Here is a 19,021-nt window from a genome sequence, read left to right on the forward strand (position 1 = left end):
CCTTCCCCCAGACTGTGATAATCCATGTTCATAATATGAAAATTCTACACGATTTAATTTGGTTTTGCTTTGTTTTTAAAAAGGCCAACTTGACTGTCACCATTTTGAGATGTTGAAAATAATGTTGCATTTGTTGATAAAACAGTTCACTGATTTTACTGATTCTCTGATTGTATGTTGATATTTTAAAGAACTATATTGTTTTATCATACATTTTATAAAATTATCTAAACATTTTAGAAATATATAAAATAGAAAAGGAGATTTGCACCCTTAGAAATTCTCAAGTAAACAATCTGGTAACTAATCCTTCTGAATTTTTCTCTCCACATATCCTAATATATATATATATATATATATATATATATAATTTTTATCAAAATGGCAAAATACTATGTCTCATTTTTCATTAAATTTAATACTTCCTACACGTCTTTATTGTTTTGTGATGTCTAACGTGGTCTCATTCTTTCAGTGCAATGGGTAGGGTAGTAGAGGAGGGAAGCTCGTGAACTTTGGAAGCAAATGACTTACTTTCCTGTATTTATGTGAAGTCTGGGAGGAAACACACCATCCAATTCCAAGAGCCTCTAAGGTCAGTAATAGGTGCCTGTGCACATTGTGAGAGTGTCCCCCAGAGAAGCAGTGAGCACCAAAGGGCAAACGTTTTATAGCTTTTGGAAGTACTTCTATATATATTTTTTCTAACTCTTTAATATAAAGCTACTTTGAGGCTTTGGTAGGCATAACAACATCTCATGCAATGACAGAAACATAGGAATTAGTCAATCTCCATTTATCAACACAGAGCTCAATTTTTTTTAGTAATGAAGAGGTTTTGCATCATTAATAGAAAGCCAAAGGTAAATATTTACATAAGAGAAGTGGTTCATAGGTAAATCTGTTCGTCCCACACATAGCAGCAAACATCGTGCTTTTTACAGGTTTTATTTGCTTTTCTGCTTGGTCTTGTTCCCACATTCTAAAGTCTCAGCACAATGAATTTGTTAAATAAAAATATTTAAATATTTGAGAATTGCAAACTTACTTAGAATTATTTTGCCCTTTCTTAAAATAGGTCTATATGTGGCATTGATTTTCTTTTACTGCAACTGCAAAATTTTCCTAAAAATGGGAATTATTTTGCCCTTTCTTAAAATAGGTCTATATGTGGCATTGATTTTCTTTTACTGCAACTGCAAAATTTTCCTAAAAATGGGAATTGGGGGAAAAACATAAAATTAATGCATATTTATATTTTTTAAAAGTTGTCCATAAATGGCATTTGCTTTATATAATTTTATATTTAACATCTTTTAAGCATAATCAGTTCTCATTTCTTTATCTGATCTTTTAAACTAGGATTTGTCTTTAACAACATAAGCCTAATTCCTTGAAAATAATGTTCAGTTAGCATAATCAGCATTATATAGTTCTAAAGTACATTACAGAAGATTCTGTCACTAGACACTAAATTGAAATTTTAAAGAAAATGATGGAAATGGCTGTAAGGGGGAGAAAAAGTAGCCTTTTAAATCTAATTTGTTATGCACCACAGTAGGGTAATGGATGCAATGAAAGTTCTTTTATTGAGTCCCATGTCCAAAAGGTATTTAGGTAGCAAAGGATGTTAAGCAGACCTCCTGCAATCCCCCTTTAACAGAAGATAGCAGGAAATAAGGTATATAGGTCTATGTCCTCCTGATCTTTATTTCCCCGGGAGTACAACTTCTGCAAAGGACACCTTAGGCTGCTTATAGATCACAAGGGTACACTAGAACCCTTGCTGTCTGCTTGAATAGAGTGATCTGAAGGATGGCTGAAACCATACAGGGAGTTAAATCCTTCAGGTGGGTCTTTTCAAATTCCAATAGTGAAGAGTTACTGGAGAATTTTGAGGATTTCACTAGGCCCCAGCAGGTTTGAGATCAAAAGCTTCGGTTAAATAAAAGCCTGTTGGGAAATCTTAAAACCTCTTTGTAATGTAACTTTAAAAAGTTAATACAAAGAACTCTTAGACCGAAGCCAGTAACAGCACGAACAAAGAGTATATCAAAACTGATTCCATTAAGAGAAAGTGGACATACACATTCACTTAATTTAAAGAGCAATCCAGTTATATTACCACACCAGAGAATAAAACTTACGCCATACCATCCAGCCCATTTAGAAGATGTGCTCATTTCTTGTTACATATGCCAGACTTCATTCTTTGTTGCTCAGATATGCTTTTTAAACAACATATAGATTCATTTTCTCAAAAGAGAAAAGAGTATGAAAAACCAAATGCACTACTAAAGAAGATGCTTTTCAGACAAATTAAAATTAAACTTGAGGGGGTCCCATCAGTCACTTTGTTAACTATTTTACATGGTGTCAAACTGCTAATTGCCCCCATCTTCCTTAAAATAATAAAGCTTCAATTGATATTGATTGGTAGATCATTAGTGAGTAAACTAATTATAACATAACTTTTTTTTTTATTCATATGTGCATACAATGTTTGGGTCATTTCTCCCCCCTTCCCCAACCCCCTCCCTAACCCCCACGCCCCCTCCCTTTTCCCGTCCCCATCCCCTCGCTACCTGGTAGAAACTATTTTAATTAATGTCAATCCATTCTTTGGCATGTCATGTACTTTTATTAGCTGAAGTCATCCATTCATAGCTTAGTGGAGGGAGGTGCTTTTATTGGGTTGTAATGTCTGAATTTTGCATTTGTTTTGAATTTTTCAGAACACTTTAAGTACTCAATGTTTCTTACATCTTTCTATTAGGCATGCAAGATGGGTAGGTTAAGAATTGTTCCCCTTTAGGATACATGGGGTTACTAAAGCACATTTAGTAGGACAGAATGTGCTCTCCATTGCATAGCCTTGTAGGGAAAGTTCAGATCAGACCCCTTAGCTCCTACTTCAAGCTTAGTGACTTTTCACTAAACACTACCTACCAGTGTCACAGATTGCCAAATGGTATCAGAGCTTAAGTCACACACAACTGGTTTCATCCCAGTGAACACTCTTTCCATGTAGTGATGGCAAATGTCCTGAAAGTTTTAGACGGATATATGGAGAAACTGGTACTTTCACCCATACTCAATTTTTCATCTCCCTTTTCTGTTCTCTTTACTTTTCTTTTACCTCTCTAATTTCACCTATTTCCTTCCCTCTGTGTCATCAAATTGATGACAGGAAAATGAAAAAAGGAGGTTGGCACAGTATGTCAATATCTGTTAAGTAAGGTAGTTAACACCTTTGGGATCTGGCAAGTACTCCCTGAATGAACTACCCCGACAAGATTTGCTCCCAAGTAGGAGCAGTAACTTAAAAAATACAAAGAAAGATCCCAACTGACTGGATGTATGGAAAGCAAACAGAAGCAATGCATTCATGACAATTTTACATCCACACATCCACATCTCAGCTAAAACACCAGCACTCAGCCCTTCAAGGTGTGCCATCAAATATTGGTCAGCTTGGAGCTGTTTAATTAACTGTCATTGATGTCTGTCCTGTTGGATTATTGACTTAGGTACTCTGCCATCTAATTGTTGTTTATGATAAGTAAAGATGTTCAATTCAGTGATGAACTATGAACATGGCTACTAAATTTTTGATTTCTAGATTTGAATGTGTGAGTTTGCATTAGGTAAGTACATATACTCTACATGTACGACACACATGCTCACACAAGCAAAGCTCACCCATGAATGTTGTTAGGATGTTGTTTACTCTAACACTAAATCCATGCTTGCTGCGGACTTTGGGACTAGATTATCTTAGATATTTTGAATGTTTTCTTAGATTCACTAAGATCTTGCTATGCCCAAAGGTATTGCCTACTTGGTTTTGTGTGCTTTGGATTTTTAAATTCATTACAACGTGCCACTGCATGTTCTAGCATTTAAACATGAATCTTAAATTCCAAAAAATTGAAAACCACTACTCTAGCAATGACTACATTGAATGTAAAGGTATTTTTGAACACTTAGAACACCATAAGCAAATTTCTAGACCCCAAGAGAATGTTTTAAAAGTGTACATTACAGAGTTGAGGAAGGCTAGAAAAGGAAGGAGGAAAAAAAGGCAAACTGCATGGTGGCTAGATGCAATCACAGAGCTGTGTTACAGCAGTACACTATGTGACCACTCAAACAGTAATGAAACAAGACCACCTATGATCACCTCAAAGCAGCTGGGACCAAACTGATAGATGAATATACAGCTAACTGACCTTTGCATCATCGTAATGACAGCTCCATAGCATCAGCCTTGCAAACTTGCCTGTTCCCATCATGCATCTCATGTCGTATCACATCAAAACAAACAAGTAAACAAACAAAAAAACATAAAAGGACAAAAAAGTCTATTCTGAGAAAATCTCCATAAGACACTATCCAAATTTCTGTGCAGCACATCTATCTCTTGAGAAGTCCACACTCCCTCTTGAGTATGTACTTTCTTGCTGCAATAACACTTCCAGTTCTGTACTTTGCATCAATGACTTCTTTCTCTGGTAGGGACATGAACCTCAAAACACCAGATAGAGGTCTCAATCTGCTCTAAATCTAAGACCTCCCTAGTCTTTACCACCAGCAACAGAATCCATCTCAAGATATTCATAATTTTGTAGTGGATGAAATACCTGCAAAAATGTCAAACAAAGCAACGAACTATTCAATACTTTTAATTTGATCACTCTTTCTTTTAACCCCTTTGTCTTACAGCTACTCTAACAAAACAACTGTAAACTTTTTAAAATAAAAGTTACCTATCATTTTTATTAGAGTCAGAGACTGTCTTATTTATATTATTTCTTCATTGAGTACTGCCATGTTAGACACGATAGGTGCTTAATAAATACTAAGCTAATAAATAAAAAATTGGTGAACAACTAGAGAACAAAATAAAACATGTACACCAACTTTCCTGAGTGTCCAAAAAAGACAGAAGGAAATAATTAGAACTTTCTCGAAATGAAAATAGATCTTTTCTGCCTAATAAATAATTCATGCTGATGACATAAATTAAAAAAAAAAATGGGTCAGAAAACTCCAATCAGGCCTGCCAGACATGGGTTGTGAGAGAACAGTCATGCCCTGACCAAACTCTTGAGGTCTGGTTAATTAATCTTTAACTTCTTCAACTAGATGTACTGATGCCATTGGAGTGATGAATAACTTGGGGAATGCCTTGTTCCTGCTTATCTCAATTCTTACCTGGAATGTATCACTTAAAGTGATTGACAACCAATCAGTGACCTGTACTATTTTTATTCACCAATACAATTGTAACAACCAGTCTGCTGTAACCTTCTTCTTCGTTTTTGTTTTGTTTTGTAATGCATAAAACCAGAGTCCCCAGGACGCCATTTTGAAGCACTTATTCTGGGCTATTAGAATACATGTTTTCCCAGGTGGCTTCATTTTGGCTGGAACAAACTATTTTCACAGTCGGTGTTCTTCAACATGCCTTTTTGGTTGACAATGCTCACTGCAAAACATTCAAATATCTCATAATAATCTCTCCATTACAGAAAACCAATTTTAATGATTTGGTGTACATTTATGCTCTCAGTTGTTTTTAATACATATACAGGGTTGACAATATTTTTAAAAAAAATTTTGTGGGTGTGTGTATAGTTATTGATTAACTTTAAAAATTAATGATATATTGCAGATACCTGTTCAAATGTTTTCCCTTAAACTGGCTGTGCTTGTCTTTATTTTGTGTATTTCATAATGTATTTAATTCTATTGACAGATACTTAGGTTGTATTTTTTTTTATTCTTATAAACATAGCTTTAATAAACATCTTTGCAAGTTCAGATTTATTTTCTTGGCATAAGTTCCTAAACATGAAATGGGCTTAAAATGTTGAAGTGTTTTGTTAAATTCCTCTCCAAACAGGTTGTGCCAATTTATACCCCCACCAACTGTGCACAAACCACTTTTCCTATAACTTAAACTAGATATAATTCACTTCAAAATTGTTGTTAACTTAATAAGGAAAAGTGTCTAACACTTTTCCAATATTGTTTTAAATAATAAATAAATAACTTCAGAGTCCTTTAAATAAATGAATTCTTGGTAAGGTGTACCTGACCCACCCATGGAATATGTCTAGTACCAAGTTGACTCTCCTCTCCTACACAGCTGCAGTATGTGTTTATATCAACAATAGACTTGAATCTAAGACACAAGAAGACCTTAACATTAGGCTAAAAACACTTAGGAGAGATCATATATATGAATCAGTTCTCAAAATAAAAGTCTTTGATTATTGACTGCTATAGATATTTCTCATCATTGCTCTCCTCTATTTATATGGATAATTGAATAAATAATTAAATAGCTTAGAAATTATAGGTCCCTATTTTAATAATATCCATTCTTCAAATAATCTAAGATATCAGTAACAGGACAACCTATCTCTAAGTTTTTTTGGAAGGCAGGCCCTTGTTGGAGTGTCAACAATTCTACCACCAAGTCTAAAATTCAACAAAGTATCAATATGATGTGGTAATATGATAATCTGTAAAACAATACATATGTATCTAAGAATTAGTAACATGAATAAAAGATTTATATTTTTATCCTGCCAGAATGTCAATGTGTCAAATTTGCATTAGAATTTAAAAAAATGGAAACTTTACACCTCAATGTTTTAGAATCCTAGCACAAAGATATCACTTGTCCATGAAAGATGGTAGGATCTTTGGGAGAAGCTCATAGAAACTTCATCCATTTCTTTGTGGACCTGGTCAGCACTTCCGCAAAGTCTGCCAATGTTAGGAAACTTTCTATATGTTGAAACGTATAGACGAAGTGTGAAAATGTCTATTTTACTGCATATTTTACTGATCACTACAAAGATGCCATAGGGTGATGTTCAGGATGTTCACTAAGAGTTAGTAGTTGTACTAGTTTCTCTTGCTACATAACAAATAAAGACAGAATTTAGAGGCTTAACAACATACAGACTTAAAACACCCAGAGTTTCTGTGGTTTTGGACTTAGTGCACAGCTTAGGATGGTGCTCTGCTTCATGGCTTCTCCGTAGGCTGCAATCCATATGTCAGGTGGTAGCACAGTTGCATCAAGGTTCAACTGAGGTCTAGGAAGGTAGCTCCAGTGGTCAAGTGTTTGCCTCCATGGTCAAGGCTTGGGTTAAATCTCTTGCGCTGCAAAATAAAAAATAATAAATGAACATATAGATATGTAAACAAACAAACAAGCAAACAAATAAATGTTCCACTGAGACAGATCTCCTCCCCAGCTCACCCATTCGTGGTTGGTAGGTTTAAATTCTTCAGAGGTTATTGGAATGGAAATCTGATTTCCTTGCTGGGAGCTGGCAAGAGGCTTCACTCAGTTTCTCACCATGTGGAGATCTCTAACATGATGAACTTGGTTCATCAAAGCCAGCAAAACATTATTAGTGAAACAGTAAGTCACATAGTCTTTTATGACCTAAACATGAAAGTGACATTCAACAGTTTTGGCCATATTGTATACATTAGAAGTTAGTCGCTAGGCTTGGCCCACATTCAAATGGGGAGAATTCCAAAAGGATATAAATGCCGGGAGATAGGGGACATTCCATATTAGAAATCCGTTTACCACAGCAGTAATTGCTTCACTGATAAAAGGAACAGGGGAAACCAGAAAAATGGGAAAGAGAATTCTGGGAGACATTGTGGGAGAGAAATCCATTGAGAAAAGACTCAAAATAATCCAGTGATATGTAGGCTGTTGAATAAGTAAATAAGCAAGGTAAACTATGTTTGCAGTTGAATCTGGGGCATTAGCCACCTCAGGAAAGAAAGTATATTAAGCCTTAGGTCAAATTAGAATGTATCCTGTCAAGCCAGTAGTATCTCAACTGATGCATGAATACACTGGGAAAAATAGGTAATCCTAGCAGTTGATGGCAGAACAAAGACAATAATGAACAACAAGAAATGCAAGTTCACACAAGAGGGAAAATATTCCATCACTAATGTAAAAACAAAAGAACCATAATTCTTATTCCCTCAAAATGTTGCATTTATTAACCTTGGCAAAGCCAGATGAACAACATTTCAAAGATTCTGATTCTGTATTTGTCACATCTAAACACATCCATATGACAGTTATTTGTCATGTTTTAAGCTTAAAACCTGAGTATGTTTTGTCAAGACTACAGACCTAGAGATAATTTAATTTTCCCTTACTTTCCACTGACTTCTTGCTTTGATAGGGTAGTTGGTTATAGATGGGCATATACTGATGGGTCATGAGACAAAATATGTGAAAGGTACTCACTAATCCACACAGGGACTAGTACTCATGGTGTCACTTTTATTAGACTGGCTATTCTAAGAGTTGAGCTCATCAGCCAAGCATACGCATGTTTGGGTTATACACATGTTTCTATGATAACAAATGAACAGAGATAGAGCAGATAAATTGTCTTAACAGGTTTTGCTTCATTTTAGTGCAAAAACTTACTAATTAATGCAAGTATTGCAATCATTTTTATGACATTCCCCAAAGATGGCACTTTAAGGGTTATTTCATATGCTGATTGACAGCAGCCATAATTCCATACAATGAGACTGTATCATATTGTTTGAAGTGAGGTGATATTCATCTCTTGAAACTGATCAAACATATGATTGCATCAAACAGTATTACAATATAATCATGCTGTATGAGGGGACTGCCAAGGTTGATCATCATGTCGTTCCCTCTACAGTTGGACTTCTGTAATAGCAGTTGTGACACACCACTGCATCCACATTTTCCTTTAAGAACTGCAGAGTCTAAGACAGAGAAAAAAAATCTGCATAAAATTGTGGTTTGGTTATGCTGTATAAGTGTACATTTGTAGAGCGCTTTAGAATTACAAATTTGCTTCCACTAAGATCTCCCTAAGTGTACAAATAAAAACCTAGTAAAGCCAAGACAAAAAGAGAAGATTCCAAACAGGTCAGAAAACAATTCAAAGCAAACTTGGAAGTCACATCTTTTTTAAAACAATTTTCAGTTTTGAAACTCCCAGTGATACTTTTTTTTTTCGTAATGTACTGTTTTTCTTTACTGTAAGCAAAGTCACTCACTTAAATGCTAATTTGAGGCTATTTCACCTGCAGATGAAAGTAATATAAGAACTTGTTCTCCCACTGGGCTTAGCAGCTGCTGGTCATGGAATGCAGTGTGAGGATGGGTATGAGAACATGATAATAGTTTGGCTGTTTCAAGGTGGCTTCCCCAGGTGAAGTCCTATGACAAAGTGTATTTCAAATTGATGATCCTATTTTACTACTAATTCATTCAACCATCCATCTATCCTTCCATTTAGTAATTTATAAAAGAGCCATTGAGACCCTTTTGAAATCATGCTTAGGAGTGCTTACAAAGGAAAAAGGAGCTAGACTGGGAGCCATCATCTATTCATGCTGACATCCACTGATGTCAACACATAAGCACTGATGTACTGTCCATTCTCATATCCCAGTGTGATCAAAATTAACCAAAGGCTGGGCATATAGTACAAATAATTTGTTTTTCCTGACTACTTGTTGACCTAATGTGTTGTCCCTAACACATAGACATGTATTTTTACATATAAGAATATCAACCTCCCTACTGCAACACAACCAAAAAATTCCAAAAAGGAACTTGGATCATTCTTGCCTTTCGGTCCACAGACCACATTCCAATTTCACCAAATAATGCAATGACTTTATTTTTAAAACAAAAAGAACCAGTTCAGAATTGTACACTGCATTTAGATGTTATGTCTCTTGAGTCCTCAGGCTGGAGTACTGAATTTTATAACTTCAATGTTTTTGAAGATGACCTTAGTTAATTAAAAAAATTTGCCTGCGGTTTGCCTGATGTTTCCTTATGATTAGATTTAGGTTATAATGTAGCAGTGATGCTGTTCTTCCTAATGCTTCTTACCAGGTCCTGTATAGTTTCAGTAACTGATGCTCACCTGAACCTCTTGATGAAAGTAATGCCTTCTAGGCTTTCTCACCACAAGGTGATCTTTTCTCTCCTTTTGTGGGAAGGTAATTTGGCATTACATGTCCTAGACCATTTGTGCTTCTGTAACAACTACCAGACTCTGGGTGATTCATAAACAATAGAAATTTAATCTTGTTCTAAAAGTTCCCACCTCTTAATACTGCACAATGGGTATTTATGCTCTAAAACGTGAATTTTGGAAGAACCTATACGTTCAAAGCATAGCACTATGTAAATATTCTGTTCTTCATCACACTTTAGATCCCTTTGTTTATTTTCTTATGTGTTTTGGTCTCATATGTCACTTAATATCACAAGTAATTTTGAGTTACTATCACTATACTATCGGTGTTAATTTTGTCCAGTTTGGCCAGTAGGAACCTTTTTAAGATGGCCTCTAAGTCCTTTTGACAAATGCTTATAATTTTCTAATACACTTCCTTGGTTCCTGGTACAATTAGTTCCAAGTTTTTCTTGCACTTTCCTCCTCTAATATTCCAAGTGAGCCATTTTTATAAGTCTTATTTCATTTTGGTGAAAAATGGTATTTAGAAGACCTGGGTTCTCTATGTACTCATTGGAGTGTTGCTGCTTCCAAGTTCTACCAAACAAAGGCATAAAGGAATGCGTGTGTATACCACATTTTGACATCTGAATTTATTTTTATGCATATTTGGATACATAGATAGATAGATAGACAGATACAAAACATGAGTCCATGCTGGCATATCTGATTTCACATGTTCAGTCTGGTTTCCTCTTTCCTATTTATAGCTCCCTCTGAAATGGTAAGAAGTTGAGCTTCCATAATTGTGGTATTTACTGATGCAATCACTCCCACTTTATACAACCAATCTTTTATTCTTACAACAACACATTTCCCCACACAGATGTCCTCTTCTCCTTATTTGGACTCTGACTTCCTCTGCCAGGTCAAACACCAATGTGAGTACTTTCTCACCCTGCTTGTGCTGATTTTCTCACACGAGGCTGCAGACATTCTTCAGTGTTGTGCTCCTCTTCCTCCTTGGGCACCCTTCTGGAAAATTTCAGCTCCTCCCATCTTCTTGAGTACAATCTAATGGCATAAGGAAAACTTTTTTTATGAAGAATATGAATAGTTCAAGCTTTGTTGTGTAACATTTTTGTCAACGCTGCAAAGTTCTGTAAGCCATAACTTCTTGCTCTTTATCTGGAAAAAGTATTTGTATTTAACTTAATTCTTGAATGTCATAGATACAACATATTAAATATATATGATATAGAATTATTGATTGACAGCTATTTTCTCTCAATATCAGATATTATTTTATTTTGTCTATTATATTGCTATTAAGAATCTGTTGTCAATCTCACTATCAGTCCTTTGCAGTTAATCTGTTTTAATAGGGACAGAGTCTTCCACTCTCTCTGCTGAGACCTTATGAAGTTTCTATTATAAGAATTTTTTAATTCTTACCAATTTGTGTGTATGTGTGCATGTATTCATAAAGAAATTATACATGCTTATAATATACACATGCTGTATAAATATATCACACCAGAGATATTTCCCTTTATAATCTCAACTCTATTTTCCAGTTCACGAATTCCTTCTAAGCTGCATCAATACACTCTAAAAACTATTTACTACAGTTAACACCCAGAGTTATATTTTATATTTCTTATTCTAATGGATTCTTTTCACATCTATCTGCATCTTTCTTTTTTAAGTTATTCTTTTTAATACTTTCAATTGTTTTAAATCTGTGCATCTTATAGTCTCTCTCATAAAGTTCTATTATCTGAAATCCTTTAGTGTAATACTCTGCTGTTTTTACTCTTTCCTAAATCTCTTTATGTGGACTGTTTCCTTGTGTGTTTTGTAATTTTGAATGGTGAGTTCACCTTTAATAGGTTTCATCTGGAGCATCATGTGTGGCCTGGGGTGAGATTCTATCATACCAGATTTGTTCTCAGTTTGCTTTTGCTGGAAATATGTAACATCTGAACATGTGATTTTTAGGGACATGCAGTTTGAATACCAAACTTATATGAAGTGTATGTCTGTGATTACAAATTCTTTGGGTAGGCACATTTTCCACTCAACCCAGGCCTAGGTTGACAAGCTTTCTGATTTCCTCTTTGAGCCTGTGTGCAGGTTTCTAGTCTACCATGTCACTGAAGGTGTAGCCCTTAAGCAATCCTGGCTTTATGTAAAAGGTTCTATCTGAATCCTTCAGAATTTCCAAGGCCTTGCCTGTCATGTGTCTATGAGATTGATGATGAAAGCCTCTAGATTTCTGGGAGCATAACCACCACCCTAACCTACTCCTGCCCCTTTCTCCTGCTATGTTAACTTGTGAGATTAGCACTTAGCTTACAGCTCTCTTCTCTTTTGGGCAACCATGGTGATTTCTTTTACTTTCTTCTAAATTCAGCAATTGAGACTGTTTATTTTATTGTATTTGGTGCTTCCAGTGTACACTGTAGGAGAAACTTCAGGGCACCTGCAGCATGGTTTTCCAACTGGCAATCTCTTCTTAGAAATCCCAAAGTCAATTTGCCCCTAACAACACTGGTTGGTCTTCTTCCCAATTCTGTTCCTACTTCATGTTTCCATCCTGGTTTCACAAACAACAGAGTTATTCTGTTTGCTTTGTCACCTTCCTGTTCTTCCAAAAACCAAACCCTGATGATTTCTCTACTGAATGCATCTTGAAGCAATCAACCTAATTTTGCACTGTTCCTGTCTTTATCTAAGACAACACCATCCTCCCCTAGAGCACTGCGCCATCCCAGTGCTCCCCCTCTCCAATCTACTATTTGCACTGGAACCAGAGGAATATTTATAAAATCTAAATCTGATAAATTAACTTTTTGCTTAAAGCCATTAATAACTTTTCATTGCTCTTTTAAAAATTTTTATCTCGTTGTGCTGGGTGGGGGGTATATTATCTCATTTACAAAGGTTCTTACAGTATATCAAATATGTCATATTTGAATTCACCTCCTCCACCATTTTCCTTTAGCCTCTTCCCATTCATTGCTCTTTAGAAAAATATAAGAATGTTTAAAAATTCTTTATATGATCCACTTCCTGTCACTCATTTGCTCCATCAATTATTAATCCAACAAAAATATACTGAACAGCTAGTACATATGGGCACTGAATTTGGAACTGGGCATACTGTGTGTATTACTTTGATAGGGCTGTCATAACAAAATAACCTGGGTGTTGTAGGCAACAGAAATTTATTTTCTCACAGTTATGGGGATAAGAAGTCTGAGATCAAAGTGTTATCAGGGTTGCTGTCTTTTGAGGGCTGTCTCCTTTTTTTTTTCTTTTATTCATATGTGCATAAAATGTTTGGGTCATTTCTCCCCCCTTACTCCCACCCCCTCCCTTACCCTGACCCTCTTCCTCTCCCCCATAACCCTTCGCTACCAGGCAGAAACTATTTTGCCCTTATCTCTAATTTTGTTGAAGACAGAGTATAAGCAATAATGAGAAGGACCAAGGGATTTTGCTAGTTGAGATAAGGATAGCTATACAGGGAGTTGACTTGCATTGATTTCCTGTACATGTGTGTTACCTTCTAAGTTAATTCTTCTAAACTAACCTTTTCTCTAGTTCCTGGTCCCCTTCTCCTGTTGGCCTCTGTTGCTTTAAAGTATCTGCTTTAGTTTCTCTGCATTAAGGACAACAACAAATGCCATCTAGTTTTTTGGGTATCTTACCTATCCTCACACCTCCCTTGTGCTCTCGCTTTATCATGTGATCAAAGTCCAATTCCCTTGTTGTGTTTGCCCTTGATCTAATGTCTGCATATGAGGGAGAACATATGATTTTTGGTCTTTTGGGCCAGGCTAACCTCACTCAGAATGATGTTCTTCAATTCCATCCATTTACCAGCGAATGATAACATTTTGTTCTTCTTCATGGCTGCATAAAATTCCATTGTGTATAAATACATTTCCTTAATCCATTCATCAGTAGTGGGGCATCTTGGCTGTTTCCATAACTTGGCTATTGTGAATAGTGCTGCAATAAACATGGGTGTGCAGGTGCCTCTGGAGTAACCTGTGTCACAGTCTTTTGGGTATATCCCCAAGAGTGGTATTGCTCGATCATACCATAGATCTATGTTCAGATTTTTAAGAAGCCTCCAAATTTTTTTCCAGAGAGGTTGTACAAGTTTACATTCCCACCAACAGTGTAAGAGGGTTCCTTTTTCCCCGCATCCTCACCAACACCTGTTGTTAGTGGTGTTGCTGATGATGGCTATTCTAACAGAGGTGAGGCGGAATCTTAGTGTGGTTTTAATCCGCGTTTCCTTTATTGCTAGAGATGGTGAGCATTTTTTCATGTGTTTTTTGGCTATTTGAATTTCTTCTTTTGAGAAAGTTTTGTTTAGTTCACTTGCCCATTTCTTTATTGGTTCATTAATTTTGGGAGAAATTGGTTTTTTGAGTTCCCTATATATTCTGGGTATCAGTCCTTTGTCTGATATGTAGCTGGCAAATATTTTCTCCCACTCTGTGGGTGGTCTCTTCAGTTTAGAGACCATTTCTTTTGTTGAGCAGAAGCTTTTTAGTTTTATGAAGTCCCATTTATCTATGCTATCTCTTTGTTGCTGAGCTGCTGGGGTTCCATTGAGAAAGTCTTTGCCTACACCTCTTAGGTCCAAAGAATTTCCTACTCTTTCCTGTACCAACTTTAGAGTTTGGGGTCTGATATTAAGATCCTTGATCCATTTTGAGTTAATATTGGTATAGGGTGATAAACATGGATCTAGTTTCAGTTTTTTGTAGACTGCTAACCAGTTTTCCTATCAGTTTTTGGTTGAAGAGGCTGCTATTTCTCCATCATATATTTTTAGCACCTTTGCCAAAGATAAGTTGGTTATAATTGTGTGGCTTCATATCTGGGTCCTCTATTCTATTCCATTGGTCTTCATGTCTGTTTTTGTGCCAGTACCATGCTGTTTTTATTGTTATTGCTTTGTAATATAGTTTGAAGTTGGGTATTGTGATACCTCCAGCGTTGTTCTTTTGACTGAGTATTGCCTTGGCTATTCGTGGCCTCTTGTGTTTCCATATAAATTTAATGGTAGATTTTTCAATCTCTTTGATGAATGTCATTGGGATTTTGATGGGAATTGCTTTTGGGAGTATCGACATTTTTACTATGTTGATTCTACCAATCCATGAACATGGGAGATCTCTCCACTTTCTATAGTCTTCCTCAATCTCTTTCTTCAGAAGTTTATAGTTTTCCTTGTAGAGGTCATTCACATCCTTTATTAAGTTTACACCTAGGTATTTGATTTTTTTTTGAGGCTATTGTAAATGGAATTGTTTTCATACATTCTTTTTCAGTTTGTTCATTATTAGTGTATAGAAATGCTAATGATTTTTCTAAGTTGATTTTATATCCTGCTACCTTGCTATAGCTGTTGATGGTGTCTAGGACCTTTTGAGTAGATATTTTTGGGTCTTTAAGGTATAGGATCATATAATCTGCAAATAGGGATATTTTGACAGTTTCTTTACCTATTTGTATTCCTTTTATTCCTTCTTCTTGCCTAATTGCTCTGGCTAGGAATTCCAGCACTATGTTGAATAGGAGTGGAGATAGTGGGCATCCTTGTCTAGTTCCTGATTTTAGAGGGAATGGTTTCAGATTTTCTCTGTTAAGTATAATGCTGGATGTTGGTTTGTCATAAATAGCTTTTATAATGTTGAGGTACTTTCCTTCTATTCCTAGTTTTCTTAGAGCTTTTATCATGAAATGGTGTTGGATCTTATCAAAGGCTTTTTCTGCACCTGTTGAGATGATCAAATGGTTTTTGTCTTTGCTTCTGTTAACGTGGTTTATTACATTAATTGATTTTCGTATGTTGAACCACCCCTGCATTCCTGGGATGAAGCCTACTTGGTCGTGGTGAATGATCTTTTTGATGTGTTGTTGAATTGGTTTGCCATTATTTTATTGAGGATTTTTGCATCAATGTTCATTAAGGAGATTGGCCTATAGTTCTCCTTTTTGGAGGTTTCTTTGCCTGGTTTTGGGATAAGTGTAATACTGGTTTCATAAAACGTGTTAGGCAGTTTTCCTTCCTTTTCTATTTTGTGGTACAGTTTAAGGAAGGTTGGTATTAGTCCTTCTTTAAAGGTTTGATAGAATTCAGCAAAGAAGCCATCAGGTCCTGGACTTTTCTTTTTGGGGAGACTCTTGATTGCTGCTTCAATTTCATTTTGTGTTATAGATCTATTCAGGTGATTAATGTCCTCTTGGTTCAGGTTTAGATGATCAAAAGTATCTAGAAATCTGTCCATTTCTTCAAGATTTTCAAATTTATTTGAACATAGGTTCTCAAAGTAGTCTCTGATGATTTCCTGGACTTCCATGGTGTTTGCTGTTATCTCCCCTTTTGCATTCTTGATTTTACTAATTTGGGTTTTTTCTCTCCTCATTTTAGTCCAGTTTGCCAGGGATCTGTCAATCATGTTTATTTTTTCAAATAACCAACTTTTTGTTTCATCAATTGTTTGTATGGTTTTTTTTGGTTTCTAGTTCATTGATTTCAGCTCTTATTTTTATTATTTCTGTCATTCTATTTGTTTTGGGATTTGCTTGTTCTTGTTTTTCTAGGACTTTGAGATGTAGCATTAGGTCATTGATTTGACATCTTTCAGTCTTTTTAATATATGCACTCATGGGTATAAACTTTCCTCAGGGCAGACTTTGCTATGTCCCATAGATGCCGGTAGGTTGTGTTTTCATTTTCATTGACTTTCAGGAACATTTTAATTTCCTCTTTTATTTCATCAATGACCCATTGTTCATTAAGCAATGAGCTATTCAGTTTCCAGCTGTTTACATGTTTTTTGTCTTTATTTTTGTTGTTGAGTCTAGTTTTATTGCATTGCGATCAGATAGAATGCATGGTATAATTTCTGTTTTCTTATATTTGCTGAGGCTTGCTTTGTGCCCTAGGATATGATCTATTTTGGAGAAGATTCCATGGGCTGCTGAGAAGAACGTATATTGTGTAGAAGTTGGATGAAATGTTTTGTAGACATCAACTAGGTCCATTTGTTCTATGGTATGTTTTAGATCTAGGATTTCTTTATTGATTTTTTGTTTGGAAGACCTATCTATTGATGATAGTGGGGTGTTAAAGTCTCCTACAACCACTGTGTTGGAGTTAATATATGCTTTTAGGTCCTTCAGGGTATGTTTGATTAAATTGGGTGCATTGTCATTGGGTGCATATAGGTTGATAATTGTTATTTCCTTTTGATCTATTTCCCCTTTTATTAGTATGTAATATCCTTTTTTATCTTGTTTGATCAATGTAGGTTTGAAGTCTATTTTGTCAGGAATAAGCATTGCTACTCCTGCCTGTTTTTGGGGGTCATTGGCTTGGTAAATTTTCTTCCAGCCTTCCATCCTAAGCCTATTCTTATTTCTATTGGTGAGATGGGTCTTCTGTAAGCAACACATTGTTGGATCTTCCTTTTTAATTCAGTTTGTCAAATGGTGTCTTTGATAGGGGAATTAAGTCCATTAACATTAAGTGTTAGTATGGACAGTTATGTGGTGATTCCTGTCATTTAGTTGTCTTAGTTGTTTGAGAGTTTGTGTGTAGCTAAATCGATGTTACTCTCTACTTTCTTGCTTTTTCTTTTCCTGTAGTTTGGTAATGCCTGCCCTTTCATGGTTATGTTGGGTTTCACTTTCTGTGTGCAGAATCCCTTGAAGAATCTTTTGTAGTGGTAGCTTTGTGGTCATACTTTGTTTTAGTTTCTGCTTATCATGGAAGACTTTTATTGCTCCATCTATTTTGAATGATAGATTTGCTGGGTAGAGTATCCTGGGGTTGAAGTTATTTTCATTCAGTGCCTGGAAGATCTCTCCCCACGTTCTTCTTGCTTTTAATGTTTCTGTTGAGAAGTCTGCTATGATTTTGATGGGTTTACCTTTGTATGTTATTTGATTTTCCTGTCTTACAGGCCTCAATATTCTTTCTTTAGTCTCTGCACTTGTTGTTTTAATGATAATATGCCGTAGGGTAGTTCTAATTTGGTCAGGTCTGTTTGGTGTTCTGGAGGCTTCCTGTACCTGTATGGGCATAGTTTTCTCTAGAATTGGGAAATTTTCTGTAGTTATTTTGTTGAATATATTACACATTCCCTTTGCTTGCACCTCTTCTCCTTCTTCAATGCCCATGATTCTCAGGTTTGGTCTTTTGATGGAGTCAGTGAGTTCTTGAATTTTCTTTTTATAGGTCTTGAGTTGTTTAACTAATAGTTCTTCGGCTTTTCCTTTAATTATCATTTCATCTTCAAGTTCTGAGATTCTGGCTTCTGCTTGTTCTAGTCTGCTGGATTGGCCTTCCATTTTGTTTTGCATTTAGTTTCATTCTTTTTTCTGAGGTTTTCCATATCCTGAGTCCCTTCCACTTTAATATTGTCTATTTTCATCCTCAGTTCATTTATCTCTTTATTTATCGTGTTCTTTGTTTCACTTTGGTGTTTGTACAGTTCTTCTATAGTTTCTTTTATTTGTTCTTGTGCTTCCTCAAATTCTCTATTTTTGCTGTCTTGGAATTTCTTGAGTGTCTCCTGTACATTTTGGTTGACCATATCCAGTATCATCTCTATAAAACTCTCATTGATTACTTGCAGGAGTTCTTCTTTTAGATTATTATTGTGGGCTTCAGTGGGTTCTTTAGCATAGTTTATCTTTGTTTTGTTGGAGTCTGGATCTGGGTATCTGTTTTCTTCATTTCCCTCTGGTTCCTGTACTAATTTATTATTGGCGGGGGGAAATCATTTCCGTCTTTTTTCCTGTCTTCCTTCATTGCCCTTGGTATTGTTACTGTCCCTGTACTGTGTGTACACTGTGTGTATTTTTTAGCTTGTAATAATGACAATGGTCATATCTAGAATGGAAGGGTGAGAGGAGAAGGAAGGCAAGGAAGGTAAAGAAAAAGGGAAAAAACAAAACAAACAAAA

The 19,021-nt window shown here is 35.7% G+C and overlaps 1 protein-coding gene across 2 annotated transcripts in view; it reads right to left on the reverse strand.

Annotated features, from left to right (window-relative positions):
* Positions 1–5,528: 5,528 nt before the first annotated feature.
* The window catches only part of Gtdc1 (glycosyltransferase like domain containing 1), a 428,360-nt gene continuing 414,867 nt past the window's right edge, over positions 5,529–19,021 (reverse strand). Inside the window, exons 14-15 of one of the 2 annotated variants that reach the window (XM_074070677.1) lie at positions 10,977–11,093; positions 5,529–7,182 (exon numbers count right to left, since the gene is read on the reverse strand). In XM_074070677.1, the coding sequence (XP_073926778.1) occupies positions 11,019–11,093 (75 nt within the window). In that variant the 3' untranslated portion in view covers positions 5,529–7,182; positions 10,977–11,018. The remainder of the gene's footprint in view (positions 7,183–10,976; positions 11,094–19,021) is intronic. The other variant, XM_074070676.1, reaches the window with a different exon arrangement.

The sequence above is a fragment of the Castor canadensis genome, chromosome 4 (genome assembly GCF_047511655.1).
Source record: "Castor canadensis chromosome 4, mCasCan1.hap1v2, whole genome shotgun sequence".
Lineage (NCBI taxonomy): Eukaryota > Metazoa > Chordata > Mammalia > Rodentia > Castoridae > Castor > Castor canadensis.